This window comes from Esox lucius, chromosome 1 (genome assembly GCF_011004845.1).
Source record: "Esox lucius isolate fEsoLuc1 chromosome 1, fEsoLuc1.pri, whole genome shotgun sequence".
NCBI lineage: Eukaryota > Metazoa > Chordata > Actinopteri > Esociformes > Esocidae > Esox > Esox lucius.
The window spans coordinates 40,644,669-40,664,692 of NC_047569.1; the positions used below are offsets into that span (position 1 = coordinate 40,644,669).

At 41.8% G+C, this 20,024-nt stretch overlaps 1 protein-coding gene across 1 annotated transcript; it reads right to left on the minus strand.

The window, feature by feature from the left end:
- Window positions 1-14,251: 14,251 nt before the first annotated feature.
- On the minus strand, window positions 14,252-19,367 carry LOC105010421 (serine protease 33). Its single transcript, XM_013135827.4, has 6 exons — window positions 19,150-19,367; window positions 18,315-18,338; window positions 17,401-17,563; window positions 16,204-16,472; window positions 15,053-15,198; window positions 14,252-14,935 (listed from the first exon to the last, which is right to left on the minus strand). The coding sequence occupies exons 1-6, from the start codon at window positions 19,211-19,213 to the stop codon at window positions 14,522-14,524; spliced, it is 1,080 nt and encodes a 359-aa protein (XP_012991281.2). The 5' UTR covers window positions 19,214-19,367; the 3' UTR covers window positions 14,252-14,521.
- Between the last annotated feature and the right edge of the window lie 657 nt (window positions 19,368-20,024).

The window sequence follows — 20,024 nt, forward strand, 5'->3', positions numbered from 1 at the left end:
GCATTGCAGAACCTTGTTTCGGTGGTGTAAAGAACCTTTTGTGAAGGTTCTATGAGGAACCATATTCATCAGGAACTAAATGCAATCTGTATGGTGCTATAAAGGACACTTTTTATTGTTTATTAATAAATAATTTTGAAGGACCATCAGTTATAATCCTAGAATTAGCAACTGATTTAGTCAATGCCCTGGAACTAGAAGACTCCTTTTCAGGCCTTACATTATGTAAAAGAATAACACAAAACATTACTCAACATCCACAGCTTAGATGGGACTGATGTAGTAGAGGAGTTATATATTATTATACTGTATATCGTTGTTATATCCTAACTTCCTGTCCCTTTATAGATAAAATAGTTATTTTATTGTACAGTGATGCATTTCAAAGTGGTTTACAAAGATGTGGTATTAAAGATTAAAGATTGACAAAAGTATCAGAACGATCAATACAGTTCTACAAGCACCTAAAATGAAAGCACAGCTAAATAACAGTAACATTAATAAAAAACATGAATATCTGCACCCAGTAGAGTTAAAGCAGCAAAACCAACTTATTAAGCAACAGTGTGCTAATGTATTCCACCATAACAAAACAAAAAAAGAAAGAAAGAAAAAAGAAAGAAAAGAAACCCAAAAAGTGGTGCCTTAAAAGTCATGAAAAAAAATTTTCATGAGGACCTCAGGTCCTCTAAGATGCTGCCACAATATCCCCCTCTAGTGGTTGGACCGGGTAGTGTGAAGTGAACCATCTGATCCATATCCATCTGGTGCAGCCGATCCAAACTTAGCCTCCCTGGGGATTTCAGTTCTGTTGGTACAGGCGCCAAGACACAGGCGCCAAGACCTGACTGGGCTCATTTGCCATTCAATGCATCCATTTATTTAATAATCTTTGGTAGAAAACTATAGATAGAGATGAAAATGCTGTAGAAACATTCTCAGTTTTTTGTTAGTACATGAAACCTTAAGTGAAAAGGTACTATGTCATTAAGCACTGCTCTCTATACTGGTAGAACCATTAGCATAGTTTCTCTCTCCATATTTTATTTTACATTTGCATTAAAATCTGTGGCCAAGGGAATGGACATTTAAAATGATGAAATGGAGGTGTTGACATGAGCTAAAAACATTAACAGTATTATTAGAACTGTTTGAAAAGTACAGCAGTGTGTTAGAATGAATAATTTACAGACAAGGTTGTTGTGATTGTGTTGAATTGTGTTTGGGGTAAACATGTTAACATGCCTCTAAAATGTTAATGGTCATGTTTCATTTGGTAATGATGTCAGTGCGCAGCTGAACTACAGATCTCCCCTGACCCAAGAGCAATAGATCTCCCCTGACCCAGGAGCAGTAGATCTCCCCTGACCCAGGAGCAATAGATCTCCCCTGACCCAGGAGCAGTAGATCTCCCCTGACCCAGGAGCAGTAGATCTTCCCTGACCCAGCAGCAGTAGATCTCCCCTGACCCAGGAGCAGTAGATCTCCCCTGACCCAGGAGCAGTAGATCTCCCCTGACCCAGGAGCAATAGATCTCCCCTGACCCAGGAGCAGTAGATCTCCCCTGACCCAGGAGCAATAGATCTCCCCTGACCCAGGAGCAGTAGATCTCCCCTGACCCAGGAGCAGTAGATCTTCCTTGACCCAGCAGCAGTAGATCTCCCCTGACCCAGGAGCAGTAGATCTCCCCTGACCCAGGAGCAGTAGATCTCCCCTGACCCAGGAGCAATAGATCTCCCCTGACCCAGGAGCAGTAGATCTCCCCTGACCCAGGAGCAGTAGATCTCCCCTGACCCAGGAGCAGTAGATCTCCCCTGACCCAGGAGCAATAGATCTCCCCTGACCCAGGAGCAATAGATCTCCCCTGACCCAGGTGCAATAGATCTCCCCTGACCCAGGAGCAATAGATCTCCCCTGACCCAGCAGCAGTAGCTCTCCCCTGATCCAGGAGCAGTAGACACCCTGGTTGTTGACACAGACATGCCCCCATCTGTTATTTCATCCAAACAGGGCCACACTGGACAGATTATCTCCCCCCAGAGGACTGCCCCAGAACCAGACATTGGCAGACCAGAGTAGCCCTGTACGGATCAAAAATCCACTGGGGTTTCTTCGAGTGGTCTCTGTTCCTGTACTGCCTCAGACAGCTGACACAGCTGTAATGCAGTCAGTCAGGAAGGACTTCCAACATCATTGGTTGATCCCCCCTGGTCATAAGCCAAAGAACCACACTTGTATTACTTTACCAAGGAGAATGCTTCAGTGATGCTGCTCATGCTGGAACAACATGTTTTGGCACATATACACAGGTGAGACTTTTTGCTATCTCTATGGCACCTATACAAAGAACAGTCCTCTTTCCACCTCTTTGCCTCTGACACACAGCTGAGTCCCAGTTCCAGCTCTATGAGTCAGAAACAACTGTCAGCATCTCTCTAGCACCTACAACTGCTACTTCACTTGTCCACTAGATGGCAGTGTTGCCCCTTCGAAGCAACTAGCGTCATAGCTTGTGTAGAATTTGCTTTAATAACATGGGACAGAGATAGATCAACACTTTACATGTCGTGCTCCAATATTTGTATGCACCAAACAACGTTCCCCTACCTTCACAAGCCGTTTTGGTACTATACAAAACCCTTATGGAAAAATGGTTCTATAACGAAACAGTCCTTGGTAGATGTTTCTGAATGATCATACATTCTTATTTTATACTTGTCGTACATTATGTGGTGACAACTCCATAGATATATTATTATTCAGTTGATTGAGAAGTTGATATGGACAGTGAGCTACATAAGTTACATTAGCAAAGAATGACATGCTTGTTTAGCCAACTGTTCTCAATTGACACAAGGAGAAAGACATCTGCATCTTCTTTCACGAGGGACCAGCCCCTTTGAAACCATGTTTTTAAAAATGGCATTTCACAAAAAAGATTTTGGAGGTAGGTGACTCTCTCATTCACAGCTTGTCAAAAATCAAGCCCCAAAATATTACACCTAACCACCTAGAAAAAATGTGAATGATCTCTTAATGAGCTATCAGATGATTCGTTATAGTCCTAATGGTTCCACAGAGAAGCATCCTCCTTACTTTAGAGCCTGTGGGAACCCTCCTTTTAAAAATGTTTTTTAAACTGTAAAGTACTGAAAAACAGCCGTTTTCTTTCCTGGAAAGAGCAGTTGTGCAGACTCGAACCCAAGCTTGTGACGGGACGCCTCCCCTCCTGGCTTCGGCGGCCGTGATGCTCGACTTCCTGACCACCACCGGTCCTGCCACGCCCTCTATGGGAAATCCAGGATCCCTACAGCCTTCACCACTCTGCACACGTCATCAGACTCATCACACTAACCTGTGTTTGTACTCGGTTTAGTCCCAATAGGCTCTGTTTTGCCTGGCTGCACCTTGCCGTTTAGTCAGTTGTCTTCTCTAGCTTTTGTTATTTTTGTTCTACCTAGTACTTACCTCTTGGTCTCTTGGTGTGGAATCTTCTTGTCTATCTTGTACCACAAATTAAATAACCTATTATTGGGGCTTTGAGTTTCCTGCACCTGGTTTCTATCCACACTTTCCACGCTGCAGTCATACATGGGTTCCTGAGGCAGTGGCTTAGAACACCAAATCCTCCAGGAACCCTCAGGAAACCTCATCTGTATTGTGTAAATACAGGCCCACGATAACAATTTACCACCTGTATTGTGTAAATACAGGCCCAGAATACCAATTTACCACCTGTATTGTGTAAATACAGGCCCACGATAACAATTTACCACCTGTATTGTATAAATACAGGCCCACAATACCAATTTACCACCTGTATTGTGTAAATACAGGCACATGATACCAATTGATCATTTGTATTGTGTGAATGGGGGCCTAACATACCAATTTACCATTTGTATTGTATAAATACAGGCCCATGATACCAATTGATAATTTGTATTGTGTGAATGCAGGCCTACGATACCAATTAACAATTTTTGCTGCATAAATAGAGACCATGATACCAATTTACCATTTGTATTGTATAAATACAGGCCCACGATAACAATTGACCATTTGTATTGTGTAAATACAGGCCCACGATAACAATTGACCATTTGTATTGTGTAAATACAGGCCCACGATAACAATTGACCATTTGTATTGTGTAAATACAGGCCCACAATACCAATTTACCATTTGTATTGTGTAAATACAGGCACACAATAACAATTTACTATTTGTATTGTGTAAATAAAGGCCCACGATAATAATAAAAAAAAAAAAATTGTGTAGATGACGCCCCAAAATATTACACCTAACCACCTAGAAAAAATGTGAATGATCTCTTAATGAGCTATCAGATGATTTGTTATAGTCCTAATGGTTCCACAGAGAAGCATCCTCGATAACAATTGACCACCTGTATTGTGTAAATACAGGCCCACAATACCAATTTACCATTTGTATTGTATAAATACAAGCCCACGATACCAATTTACCATTTGTATTGTATAAATACAAGCCCACGATAACAATTGACCATTTGTATTGTGTAAATACAGGCCCACGATAACAATTGACCATTTGTATTGTATAAATACAGGCCCACGATAACAATTGACCATTTGTATTGTGTAAATACAGGCCCACAATACCAATTTACCATTTGTATTGTGTAAATACAGGCCCACGATACCAATGAAAAAAATTTATTGTGTAAATACAGGCCCACGATACCAATTAACCACCTGTATTGTGTAAATACAGGCCCACGATAACAATTTACCACCTGTATTGTATAAATACAGGCCCACAATACCAATTTACCACCTGTATTGTGTAAATACAGGCACATGATACCAATTGATAATTTGTATTGTGTGAATGCAGGCCTTCGATACCAATTGACAATTTTTACTGCATAAATACAGGCCCATGATACCAATTTACCATTTGTATTGTATGAATACAGGCCCACGATACCAATTAACAATTTTTGCTGTATAAATACAGGCCCACGATACCAATTTACCATATGTATTGTGTAAATACAAGCCCACAATACCAATTTACCATATGTATTGTGTAAATACAGGCCCATGTTAAAACATTTTGGTCAATTTGATGTAAAAAAAAAAAAGGGAATGGCTTTTAAATAACACATCTGCGATTTTAAGCTTTCCCACGTGTTTTCCTCCTTTCAGACAGATTTGAATTGATTCCCACTTAGTAGCTTAAGACTGTTACTGACATACGTACGGCGTAAGAGCATTATGACGGTTTACAGAAGACTGTAATGTCTGGTCTACTTTGGAGATTATATTGTTTTCCATTCTTAAGCCCCCACACACTGGCTCTGGCAGGCAGGCGGGCGGGCGGGGGGGTGGGGGGCGGCAGGGAAAGCAACGGGTGGGCTTACACACGCACACACACACCCACAGACACACACACACACACACACCCACAGAGATGCTCAGCGATGGGTGCGTCCTACAGATAAAGCGGTAAACACCAACCGATTCGTTATGTTCTATCTAAATATATGCAGATGAAGCACAAGCAACATTATATTGGCACCCGCCCGGTCAACACGGAGAGGGACAGCATCAGCATCCCCTTTATCTCAGAGCAGGCAGTCAGATGAGCCCAGATATCCACCAGACACGGAACAGTTCCACACACTGACTTATTTGGGCATCACATCCTCACTGTTTGTCGAAGAGATTAACAAGATTTCCATTGGCACAGGCTAGATTACCAAGAGCCAGATATGTAAGTGAGCTGAAAGATAAGAGGCGTGCGTACAGATGGGGCTCATTGCAGCGGGCTGGAGCTCAATCTGCCAGGTGATATTAACACATACTGTACCCTAGAATAGATGTCAAGCGCACACAAAATAGGGTGAAACCCAAATGGCACCCAACCCCCTAGCGCACTACTTCTGATCAGGCCCATTGTTCAATGTAGTGCACTTCATGCTCTAGCGGGAGGGTTCAATTTGGAATGCAGAAACAACAAAAGGTTCCTTGAGCATTAACATTTGAATAGTAAAGAGACAGTAGAGAGAGTTAGTGAAAGGGCATTAACAGTATAATAATAGAGAGACAGAAAAGACAGTAGAGAGAGTTAGTGGAGAGAGTTAGTGGAGAGAGAGTTATTGGAGAGAGTTAGTGGAGAGAGAGTTAGTGGAGAGAGAGTTAGTGGAGAGAGAGTTAGTGGAGAGAGAGAGTTAGTGGAGAGAGTTAGTGGAGAGAGAGTCATTGGTGAGAGTTAGTGGAGAGCGAGTTATTGGAGAGAGTTAGTGGAGATAGAGTTAGTGGAAAGTTAGTGGAGAGAGAGTTAATGGAGAAAGATAGTGGAGAGAGAGTTAGTGGAGAGAGATAGTGGAGAGAGAGTTAGTGGAGAGAGAGTTATTGGAGAGAGTTAGTGGAGAGAGAGTATTGGTGGGAGTTAGTGGAGAGAGAGTTATTGGAGAGAGTTAGTGGAGATAGAGTTAGTGGAGAGTTAGTGGAGAGAGAGTTAGTGGAGAAAGATAGTGGAGAGAGAGTTAGTGGAGAGAGAGTTAGTGGAGAGAGTTAGTGGTAAGAAAAGGTCAGTGGAGAGATAGTGAGAGAGTAAGTAAACAGAGAAAGAGAGACAGAAAGAGATATAGAGAGATTAAGAGAGGGAGAAAGTTAGTACCCCCCCCGAAACTCTCTCAGCGCCTTGTAGCCCCATCACAAATCTCCTCATGATCCTCCTGCTTTCCTCTTCCTGTGTGGTATGTGTGTGTATATGTGTGAGGTTGTGTGTGTGTGCAGCTGGTGCAGTTGACATAACTGCTCTCTAGATTAAAGACGTGTGTCTCTTCAGATTCTCTAAGAACAGCAGATGTTTCTGAAACTGACTGACACAAATCTCTCATGCAAATCGCATCCATGAATCTCCCCCTGAAAGCCAGTCCCAGCCTTGTTGATGGATCACCTCTCCACCGCCCAACTGCCGACCAAACAGTACAGAGCCCTGTTACAATCCAAACAGTACAGAGCCCTGTTACAATCCAAACAGTACAGAGCTATGTTACAATCCAAACAGTACAGAGCTCTGTTAAAATCCAAACAGTTCAGAGCTCTGTTACAATCCAACCAGTACCGAGCTCTGTTACAATCCAAACAGTACAGAGCTCTGTTACAATCCAAACAGTACAGAGCTCTGTTACAATCCAAACAGTAAAGAGCCCTGTTACAATCCAAACAGTACAGAGCCCTGTTACAATCCAAACAGTACAGAGCTCTGTTACAATCCAAACAGTACAGAGCTCTGTTACAATCCAACCAGTACCGAGCTCTGTTACAATCCAAACAGTACAGAGCTCTGTTACAATCCAAACAGTACAGAGCTCTGTTACAATCCAAACAGTAAAGAGCCCTGTTACAATCCAAACAGTACAGAGCTCTGTTACAATCCAAACAGTACGGAGCTCTGTTACAATCCAAACATTACTGAGCCCAAACAGTTGGGGGCCCAAGAATAGGTTAAGACAGCCGTTCCATCCTAAAATCTAGACTCCAGTAGACATTGCTGACCTCACTCGATACGTTGCTTTGTCCATGGTAATCCAGCAGAGAGGTGAAATAAATGTGCCCTTTTAAGATAAAACTATTGAACTATTGAAGGCTCTACTTGTACTAATGACAGACATGACATTCTGATTTGTTGTCTTAGAGGAGAACCACCCCTTACTCACCTCATGTACTTTTTTCATGACTCTATTGACAGAATCATGGAAGGAGACCAGTGAAGACGAGAAAGATGCTGAAGAGGAGAGACAGGTATCAAACCTTGTTAGAAGATACATATGTGGAGTGTTTATTCTCCCCAAGGGGCAATTCATTTTTGCAGTAAAAAACTAAGAAAACCATCTCACAGTAAACACATATATAGACAGCTGTAGACAGCTAAAAAACATCACAACAGCATGTACACAATACAACACAGGGCACACAATGTTACTATGGGATCTTTAGAAAGCAAATATGCATAGAGCGCCACCAATATTTCATAGATATTTAATATAGAACGCCACCAATATTTTATACATATCTAATATAGAGCGCCACCAATATTTCATAGATATTTAACATAGAACGCCACCAATATTTTATACATATCTAATATGGAACGCCACCAATATTTTATACATATCTAATATAGAGCGCCACCAATATTTTATACATATCTAATATAGAGCGCCACCAATATTTTATACATATCTAATATAGAACGCCACCAATATTTTATACATATCTAATATAGAGCGCCACCAATATTTTATACATATCTAATATAGAGCGCCACAATATTTTATACATATCTAACATAGAGCGCCACCAATATTTTATATATATCTAATATAGAACGCCACCAATATTTTATACATATCTAATATAGAGCGCCACCAATATTTTATACATATCTAATATAGAGCGCCACCAATATTTTATACATATCTAATATAGAGCGCCACCAATATTTTATACATATCTAATATAGAGCGCCACAATATTTTATACATATCTAACATAGAGCGCCACCAATATTTTATACATATCTAATATAGAGCGCCACCAATATTTTTTAGGTTTCTTACATAGGGTGGCCCAATATTTTATAAGTATCTAACATGGAGCCCAACCAATATCTTGCATACCAATCTCCTCTGGGAGCCTGCATGTTCAAATTAAACAAGATTTTATTTCTATGTTTCATGCAAAAATACACAGCTAATTTGTTTCTTCTGTGGACAAACCCCACAACAAATTGGGTTACACTTTATTTGAAGGGGTGTGCATAAGAGTGACATGACACTGTCATGATACTGTCATAATAATTTTTAACGTTTATGAATGTTGTCATTAGGTGTCATTTTTTATGACATCATGACAGTAACCAAGACAACATAACCTGTCATAAAGATGGGCCTAATTATCAAACTTGAAGAAACTATTTAGCCAGTATTCTGTCTGCCATAAAAGGAACTTTGCTGATCCTGAGACTGGTGCTCATACTCAGCATATTGAGCATGCATGGCAGAAAGTCATAAAGGTAATCGCACTCCTGAGTCACTGAAGATTCACCTCAAAATGATATTGGCACCACTGTTTAGCCGTACGCCATTATAATTGGGCAGACTTTTCCATGATGTGTAATGTAAAGTTAATATCAAAGTTTTTTGCAGGAACATAGTTTGTACTGTAATTTTGTTAATGTTGATGCAGGACATCCATTCATGTAACTAGTGGTTTCCATGAACAATAGGTTAGGTAATATACATTATTCAAGAGATAATATACATAATCTCTCACAGAACCATGCCCTCAGATTTAGAGGTACTAATCCTCATCCCAACCGCTTCGCACTCGGCTGCGAACCGGTCCAGTGAGTGCTGAAGGTCACAGACCGATGATGCCATCAGGACCACATCATCCGCAAAAAGCAGCGATGAGATCCCCAGCCCACCGAACTGCAACCCCTACCCACCCCGACTACGCCTCAATATCCTGTCCATAAAAGTTACAAACAGGATTGGTGACAAAGCGCAGCCCTGGCGGAGGCCAACCCCCACCTGGAACGAGTCCGACTTAATACAGAGAACCCGAACACAGCTCTCACTTTGGACGTACAGGGATTGGATAGTCCTCAGAAGGGACCTCCTCACCCCTTACTCCCGCAGCACCTCCCACAGTATCTCCCGGGGGACCCGGTCATAGGCCTTCTCCAGATCCACAAAACACATGTAGACAGGATGGGCATATTCCCAGGCCCCTCCAGGATCCTTGCAAGAGTAAAGAGCTGGTTGGTTGTTCCGACCAGAACGGAATCTGCATTGTTCCTCTTCAATCTGAGGTTCGACTATCTGCCGAACCCTCCTTTCCAGTAACTTTGAGTAGACTTTCCCAGGGAGGCTGAGAAGTGTGATACCCCTGTAATTGGCACACACCCTCTGGTCCAATGACAATGTAGTGACACCCCAACCCCTTCACAGGGCTGATAGGGCCCATGACAATGTAGTGACACCCCAACCCCTTCACAGGGCTGATAGGGCCCATGACAATGTAGTGACACCCCAACCCCTTCACAGGGCTGATAGGGCCCATGACAATGTAATGACACCCCAACCCCTTCACAGGGCTGATAGGGCCCATGACAATGTAGTGACACCCCAACCCCTTCACAGGGCTGATAGGGCCCATGATAATGTAGTGACACCCCAACCCCTTCACAGGGCTGGTAGGACCAATGATAATGTAGTGACACCCCAACCCCTTCACAGGGCTGATAGGGCCCATGACAATGTAATGACACCCCAACCCCTTCACAGGGCTGATAGGGCCCATGATAATGTAATGACACCCCAACCCCTTCACAGGGCTGATAGGGCCCATGATAATGTAATGACACCCCAACCCCTTCACAGGGCTGATAGGGCCCATGACAATGTAGTGCACTTTGAAGGGTGTTCTGTGGGAGGGCATTTTTAAAGCAGGCAGTAAACATTATACAGTACCATACATTGGAAAAAAATTATGCAATCTTATGCTATATTTTATGCAATATGCTCTCACTTCACCTGAGAGCATGACTCTATGTTATCATGTTTTCACACTAACAATGGCTGCCGACAGCAAACCAGATCTACTTTCACTCCACAGTTGACCCAGCACTCTGTCATGTTTACAACTATGTTACAGTTTTATTCATCAGCTCTAAACCCCAAGCATTAAAACTCTGACACAGGTCGCGTCCAAAATGACATCCTATTCCCTAAGTAGTGCACTTCTACTGGGCGACTACATTTCAGGTAATATATAATGTTCAGACGCATACATCCTCTACCCTCTGGGGACCAAATGTTCAAGGATGTTCTGAGGTAAAATCATGTTCGACGTCCATATCTGGCTTCATATCGTTGCCCGGGTGTGTGTGAGAGAGTGTGTCTGTGCAGGTGTGAGTACCAGGCAGTGTAATGTGTGTGTGTGTGTGTGAGATCAGATCTAAGGATACAGAGGATGTCTTATCCATGAAAGCAGAGGTATTAGACTGTAGCACCTGCTCCTCTCAGGAGACAGGACGTAATCCTCCTCAGACCAGCACACAGAAAATCCCATTAACTGTCACACACTCACACACTCATAACTCTCACACACACACACACACACACACTCACACACTCATAATTGGCAGAGTCTCTCCCTTCCAAGGGGTGAAGGACAGCCTGCACACACACTCACACACACACACAAACACACGCACATACACTCACACACACACACACACACACACACACACACACCAACACACACACACAAACACACGCACCTACACGCACACAAACACACACACATACACACATACTTGCACACACACACAAACATACGCACACACACACTCTGTTCTTCTGGGAGTCCATATCGCTGTCTGAGAGACATGTAAATTTGTTCTATTTTGGTAGGTACTCATCACCTTGTCATTTCAATACCACATTTTCTTTGTCCTACGATGGGCTACATTAGAGGCCTAATCAAGGATAAGACCTCATACCTAAAGGATGCTCAAGGAAAGTTTTATTTTGTGGAATGTGATCACAAACAGCCTTGTAGTCTAGATATTGCTGGCTCTTGTATACATAGTGTTAACTACATGCAGTACTGTGCAAAAGTCTAAGCACCCATTTTAGGTCACAACAAATATTGATTGATTTATTTAAGTGTGTTTTTGTGTTTTACTATTTACTGCTCTTTTTGTATTTTTCTTATATTTAGAAACTTTTTTTTGAAAGCATCTTCTGTTTACAGATTTGTTTTACATATGCCAGTCTTTTGCACAGTACTGTAGTAATGTTTGATTATGTTTAACATATTTCAAGTGAATAAAATATAATTTCTTCTGGCAGCCTAATTCTAATATTTTTCGGTTATTTTGACCAATCACATTCTGGTTGTCTTTGTTCAATTAAGTCATTGGACTTGACTCAGCGATGTTAGATCTGCCCCAACATTGAAGGACAGCCAGGTGGACTGATTTTCTTTGGCATTGTAAAGACTCCAGCCTGACGGGAGCCCTGTTCCCACCATCAAAGGTAAGATTTTCAAAACCAGGCTGTACTAGTTTTTACAGATTCCCAGAAGCTTGCTGGTCATTTTTAGATGAAAGAATAATGGATGCTTCTGATGATTCTTCATTGTAAGAAGAGCTGTATATCACTTTGAATTCGGGATATTGTGGCTTGCATAAAGCCAGGAAATGACTCTGTAAACACGCCATGTTTATCTCTTCCAGTCAGAACTGGAGATGTGACCCTGTAAACACGCCCCTTTTTCTCTTCCTGTCAAACTGGAGACATGACTCTGTAAACACGCCCCTATTTACCTCTTCTACGACTGTGTTTTTCACCTTGTTTTCTCAGGGAGTTGAACCAAAGACCTTTTGTTTTTGTAAATACCAGCTAGATGAGGATGTGATGGGAACAGAACAGTCTGGAGACATCCATCAGAGAACATGTCTTAATTCTCAATTGGGGAGTTGCTTTGATGATTCTTGGTTGCTGTTGCCAGGGGTTTCACCTTTTGTTGAATTTACAGAAGGCTGGTTCCTCATGTCACCCCATGAATTGGGCATCTACGGGAGCATCTTTAAGTTTAACCACAATGGTGAAAATAGCTGAAAATGTGATGATGTTTATTTGAGTTTTCTCCAGAGCTTTATCACAATTTTTGGGATTGGCAACTAAACAATGAAGAGATGCAGAATCTACTGGGTGTGAATACACTGACAATAACAAACTATTTGGAAGTTCTCCATTTTAAATCAAATCTTTCCACAATCCTGTTCCAAATATAAGTAGCATCCTTCTGCTTCTGTATGTTGGAAATCTTATGGCTCAATAAATCAACAAACCTTTCCATGCTTCAGCACTATTCATTCAACTTGTCCTGACATGCAGCTACTGGTTCTGTTTGAAGTTGATATGTAAATGCTGGTTCTGGATGTACCTGATGTGTTGATACTGGGTCTGTTGGATTAATAGTTAATGTGTAGATACTGGGTCTGGGTCTGGTTGTAGTTGATGTGTAGATACTAGGTCTGGTTGTAGTTGATGTGTAGATACTGGGTCTGGTTGTAGTTGATGTGTAGATACTGGATCTGGTTGTAGTTGATGTGTGGATACTAGGTCTGGTTGTAGTTGATGTGTTGATACTGGGTCTGGTTGTAGTTGATGTGTAGATACTAGGTCTGGTTGTAGTTGATGTTTAGATACTGGGTCTGATTGTAGTTGATGTGTAGATACTGGGTCTGGTTGTAGTTGATGTGTAGATACTGGGTCTGGTTGTAGTTGATGTGTAGATACTGGGTCTGGTTGTAGTTGATGTGTAGATACTGGGTCTGGTTGTAGTTGATGAAGCAGACGCTCTTACCTGGAGCAACTAAAACTAGTGGTTTCATTTCATAATTGGTTCCCTGTGTGAATCAAACCCACAACGCTGGGGTTAGAAACACTGTTTTCTACCAACTGAGCTACAGCAGAACTCTGAAGAACCTCAAACATGGTTGTATTCTTCCTTTTGTCTTTGTTCTACTAACTGCCTTCTTCTGAAAAGAAAATACACTTGTGTTTGTCTTTTCAGGGAATGTACTCCCAGTAAAGGGTTTTCCAAAGAATCTGGTGCTGGTTGTGGGCTTCTGTCATTGTTTCCATCCCTCTCTCACTCTCTGATTTCACTCCTGTTGGGTCGTGTTAGCTGGTGAAAGTGATGTACAAGCTAGGCCAATGTGAAACATTAATTTACCTGCCAGATTCACAAGCAGTTTGCTGCCCAACAGAGATTTGGCTTCTGTGTTTGACCCAGCGAATTGGGGGGGGGGTAAGGTGATCTGCCATGGTGAGCTCCCAGGGAGCAGTTAGGGTTAACTGCTCCGGGACCGAGCAACAGATTTATCTCTGTGTCCGCTCAGGATTTGATTTCACTGCTAGCACTGTTAGGTTCCCTGCTGCCCTATTGAAAAACCCATTACAAAAAAATATATGAATAATTTATGATGGTTTTAATTTTGTTTTTCAATGATAATAGCTTTAGTTAAGTTCTAATTTCAAAATATACTGTTGTTAGAATATTCAATTTTACTTTAGTTTCAGTAAAAAAGTTATACCTTAGGATAAACATCACTTACTGCTAAGAGTAAAATTGTAATTTTCATAATGAGAATATTAAAAACAAATGCGAAATCTGTGTGTTCAGTCTTTCTTTACTTAGAAGGAACCAGAAAAGGGACTACATCATACTTAATTAGTAAATAATTAATTGTAATTATAAGTTAGAATATATGGTAAGGACAACTAACCCAAAACACTTGGTAAATAACTTGCTATGCTGGTGTTTCATTGACAGGGAAACGCCCATGACAATGTCATTAGTAACCAGTAAGAACCAATGTATCAGCATGGATAAAATGGCCATCTCCTCAGAAGCAATATCTTAGATCACACATCAATTATTTACATGGTGAGGAAAAACAGAAGGGCACTCAGAATATATAGACAGCCAAATAAACGCTGGCCATTATCAAAAATGGAGTCTCCGGGAGTGTAGTTCTCGGTGGTAGTAAGGGCTGAGTCCAACACTATGGTGGTCAGGGTTATCTCTGTTGGTGTAGACATCTCTACGGACGGGTCCGATGGCGTTGGTTCTGAACAGATGAAGTCACTGTCAGTGTCGTCACCAAAGGAGATGAACTCCACAAAGCCTGGCGGGTCGGTGCTGATCTGGGCGTCGATCCATGACTGGTACTGGGACACTCTGGTGTAGACTCCAGGGAGATCGGGCCAAGCAGAACCACACCCCCAACTAACAACCCCCAACTGGACCCAGACATTGTTCTGCTCTATCACCATTGGGCTGCCAGAGTCACCCTGAAAAGAGGGAGCGGGTTTACATTTCAAAACAATCAAAAGAATGCCCACTTCAGAAACAGACCAGTATCTTCCACCTGGAATGGAAACACAATGATAGATTAGCATGGACTTTACCTGACATGTGTCTTTGCCCCCTTCCAGAAAACCAGCACAGAGCATGTTGTCTGTGATTAAGTCAAGCCCATAGAGACAGTCACACTGCATGTTCCCCACAACTGGAAGCTCATCTTCTTGGAGAGTCTGGAGGGAGGTGAGGTTCACTAAAGAAATAAAAGAAGACTAGCGATGAGATATTGGGATTAGTATCAATAATATAAATACTACATAGCTCTTTTTATTCAGGCATTTGTCATTAAGTACTTATATGGATACGTTGCATAAATCCCTGAAAGTGAACAGTACGATGGTGAAACAGTATAATGGTGAAACAGTACAATGGTGAAACAGTATGATGGTGAAACAGTATAATGGTGAAACAGTACAATGGTGAAACAGTATGATGGTGAAACAGTATGATGGTGAAACAGTATAATGGTGAAACAGTATAATGGTGAAACAGTACAATGGTGAAACAGTATGATGGTGAAACAGTATAATGGTGAAACAGTACGATGGTGAAACAGTATGATGGTGAAACAGTATGATGGTGAAACAGTATAATGGTGAAACAGTATAATGGTGAAACAGTAAGATGGTGAAACAGTATAATGGTGAAACAGTATAATGGTGAAACAATAAGATGGTCAAACAGTAAGATGCTGAAACAGTTAGATGGTGAAACAATAAGATGGTGAAACAGTAAAATACTGAAACAGTTAAATTCTGAAACAGTAAGATAGTGAAACAGTAAGACGGTTGAAACAGTAAGATGCTGAAACAAGATGAGGGTGAAACAGTAAGATGTTGAAACAGTAAGATGCTGAAACAGGATGAGGGTGAAACAGTAAGATGTTGAAACAGTAAGATGCTGAAACGGGATGAGGGTGAAACAGTAAGATGTTGAAACAGTAAGATGCTGAAACAGGATGAGGGTGAAACATTAAAAAGGTGAAACATTAAGATTGTGAAACAGTAAGATGCTGAAACAGTATAAAGTTGCAGCACAGGGGCTAGGAAAAACTCTAGACTGGACAGAACTTCTGAGGAAAGACAGCGAGGAGCCATACTCCAGGATTGGCGCTGTGCCGGGTGGAAATTATAAAAGCCCCAGACAGCAAGAAGCAATGTTAAAAAAGTATACTGAATATGATATGAAGTGCCACTACCTCCTTCACTGATGTCTCCCCAGCCTGTCACCCAGGTATCAGTGCCATTATGGAAAGCACTGCCATTAGCGGCCAGGCAGACCGGCTGGACATAGTCTGTGAAAGTGACCGGTGAGGAGAGTCTGAGAAGAGCGATGTCATTGTCGTTGCTTGTTATGTTGTAGTCTGGATGGAGGACCATCTCAGCCACAGTGCTAGCCTGTTCATTGGGATTACTGCCCTGCAGGTTCTCCAGACCAAGAACAACATTCCACCCATCTGGGGTTGAGCTTCGTTGGAATGGAAGGGAAAACCAATATTAAGATATGTCAAAGTGGCAAAATAAAAGATTGATACAGACTTAAGGGACAGTTAATAAAAAAAAAAAACACTCGGCTGCTTTAACAAAAATAATAAACATTCTTTTGTCCCAAAACATTTATGTCACCGCTGGGGTCTTCTGCTAACTCATGTCCCCCCTGGGGTCTTCTTATAAATCATGTCCCCCCTGGGGTCTTCTTCTAAATCATGTCCCCCCTGGGGTCTTCTTCTAACTCATGTCCCCCCTGGGGTCTTCTTCTAACTCATGTCCCCCTGGGGTCTTCTTCTAACTCATGTCCACCTGGGGTCTTCTTCTAACTCATGTCCCCCCTGGGGTCTTCTTCTAACTCATGTCCCCCCTGGGGTCTTCTTCTAAATCATGTCCCACCCGGGGTCTTCTTCTAAATCATGTCCCCCCTGGGGTCTTCTTCTAACTCATGTCCCCCTGGGGTCTTCTTCTAAATCATGTCCCCCCTGGGGTCTTCTTCTAAATCATGTCCCACCCGGGGTCTTCTTCTAAATCATGTCCCCCCCGGGGTCTTCTTCTAACTCATGTCCCCCTGGGGTCTTCTTCTAACTCATGTCCCCCCTGGGGTCTTCTTCTAACTCATGTCCCCCCTGGGGTCTTCTTCTAACTCATGTCCCACCCAGGGTCTTCTTCTAACTCATGTCCCACCTGGGGTCTTCTTCTAAATCATGTCCCCCCTGGGGTCTTCTTCTAACTCATGTCCTACCCAGAGTATTTTTCTAACTCAAGTCCCCCCTGGGGTCTTCTTCTAACTCATGTCCCCCCGGGGTCTTCTTCTAACTCATGTCCTACCCAGCGTTTTCTTCTAACTCAAGTCCCTCAGGGTTTTCTTCTAACTCATGTCCACCTGGGGTCTTCTGCTAACTCACCTGGAGAAGCAGTGGGCAGCAGACAGCACCCACTCTGTGCTGATGAGGGACCCACCACAGACATGTGAACCAGACTGTTGGAGGCTGGCCTGCCAGGGCCAACTTCCTTGGGCGGCATCCAGGCCTTCCACTCTCCTGGAGTTGAGTGGAGCCAAGCCACACACTTACATGTACAAGTAGAGAATATTGGAATTAAATTATTTACGTTTAAAATGTACAATGGAAACTTACAGTGTGTTGTTAAATTATATGAGGATGCATCAGTCATGTTTTGACAAAGGCTAGTTCTTCAGTTTTAGTGATTAGTTTCAGTGACCAGGGCAGGTGCTAGCTAAATAATATTCCATTATGTAGATCTCATAACCTTAATGGTTTTCATACATCGAGGGGACACGTTTCTGTTTAATATTTTTAACTCAAAGTCCTGTGAAATATTTAGGTCACAGAGTACATGTATAAAACCATAAAGCAATAATAAATAGATAAAATCAAAATGGTATTATAAACCCAGTAGTACTTTTAAAAATGTATAAAAAATGGCATAGTTGGATATAGCTAACATGTATTTGATTCTGTAATCAATTAAGGAATATGTCATCAATGCCGAGGAAAAACTATTTAATAATGTCTAAAAACCTGCATAAAGATACATAAAAGCAGTTGATTTCCTGTATAATTCAAGTTCATATAGGACTCCACAGGGTGAATATTCAAACTTTGATTTCCATGGATTTCTTCTGTTAAATTTGAAAGTTAATTAACACAATCTGTGCTAGTCTACTAACAACAAGCTAGTCTACTAATCTCTGTTTAGTCTATTTTATCTCTAACAATTATGTGATGGTTTTAGTTGTTTATATCTTTGTCATGTTTGAAAATATGATTGCAGTCCTTCAGTCTCGGTAAATCCTCACCAGATACAGCAGTGCTCATCGTACCTTTGGAAAGAATACGTGGGGAGACACGGTCAGTCTACACAGTTCACATTTAAAATACCATCACAACCCCAATCATACAGCAATACGTGGGGAGACACGGTCAGTCTACACAGTTCACATTTAAAATACCATCACAACCCCAATCATACAGCAATACGTGGGGAGACACGGTCAGTCTGCACAGATCACATTTAAAATACCATCACAACCCCAATCATACAGCAATACGTGGGGAGACACGGTCAGTCTACACAGTTCACATTTAAAATACCATCACAACCCCAATCATACAGCAATACGTGGGGAGACACGGTCAGTCTACACAGTTCACATTTAAAATACCATCACAACCCCAATCATACAGCAATACGTGGGGAGACACGGTCAGTCTACACAGTTCACATTTAAAATACCATCACAACCCCAATCATACAGCAATACGTGGGGAGACACGGTCAGTCTACACAGTTCACATTTAAAATACCATCACAACCCCAATCATACAGCAATACGTGGGGAGACACGGTCAGTCTACACAGTTCACATTTAAAATACCATCACAACTCCAATCATACAGCAATACGTGGGGAGACACGGTCAGTCTACACAGTTCACATTTAAAATACCATCACAACCCCAATCATACAGCAATACGTGGGGAGACATGGTCAGTCTACACAGTTCACATTTAAAATACCATCACAACCCCAATCATACAGCAATACGTGGGGAGACACGGTCAGTCTACACAGTTCACATTTAAAATACCATCACAACTCCAATCACACAGCAAAGCAGAAAAACGACTTACTCATTGTCAACAAAAGCACAGAAAACACAGTTGGATTCCTCATTTTCAGAAGCTCCTTGTCCATTCACATCTAGAAGATAAATGATTGTAATTATCACTGTGCTCTAACATCACTATTCCCTTCTTCTAAACTGGCTTGTTGTGTCCTACAAACAAAAACTCTCCTTAAGATGAGCTCTCCTGTTTCTCTGCATTCACCCCTTCTTCTGCCGGATGCTGCTATGATGGTGCAGTAGGCTCAGCTATGGAGGTAGGTAAATAAGCTGGAACGTTACCATGGGGGCGTATCCCTGTGACGTTCATTCCACTTATACATATTATTTGGAATAAGTAAAGTAATGGACATGTCTCTTAGTTACACCAGGGTTACACAGCCATGCTTTCACCAGTCAATATTCTTCATGAAATGTCCTTGAACCAGGGACTTTAAAATACAAAGCTATAACAATGACTTTCTGGTGGCATCCTGCAGGGCCCTGCGAATGCCTAGGCATCTCTAAGACCAGACGCAGCAGGCACTGAATCTTAGTCCCAAATATTCTGTGTGACTGACAGACAGACACTAATCCCCAGTCCCCTACCCGATATTATCATTAGAGGTAAGTCAAGGAAACATTTGCACGGAGCTTTAGGCTTCTCTGAGGAACAATTCCAGTCAATAGGTTCCTATCCAAATGTTTTGGTTAGTTGATTGGTCCCTGCAGGGAGCTGTTAGAAGGTTACCACAGGATAGTTTTGTTCAGCCAGACTCAATGGAGTCCACAAAATCATTGTTTTCAGCAATGGCTTTATGTGACAGCGAACTGTAAACAATTATCCATTCCTATAAGGACGATTTTTAATAGCAATATACCTATCAAAACAATTATGTGGCT

Excerpts from the sequence above, each read along its gene's own strand:
- LOC105010421 (XM_013135827.4), bottom strand. The coding sequence starts at position 19,213 with ATGGACAAGGAGCTTCTGAAAATGAGGAATCCAACTGTGTTTTCTGTG. Across the intron at positions 18,339-19,149 it reads TGTGCTTTTGTTGACAATGA|GTACGATGAGCACTGCTGTA; the intron begins GTAAGTCGTTTT and ends TTCTTTCCAAAG. Across the intron at positions 14,936-15,052 it reads GGGGCAAAGACACATGTCAG|GGTGACTCTGGCAGCCCAAT; the intron begins GTAAAGTCCATG and ends CCCTCTTTTCAG.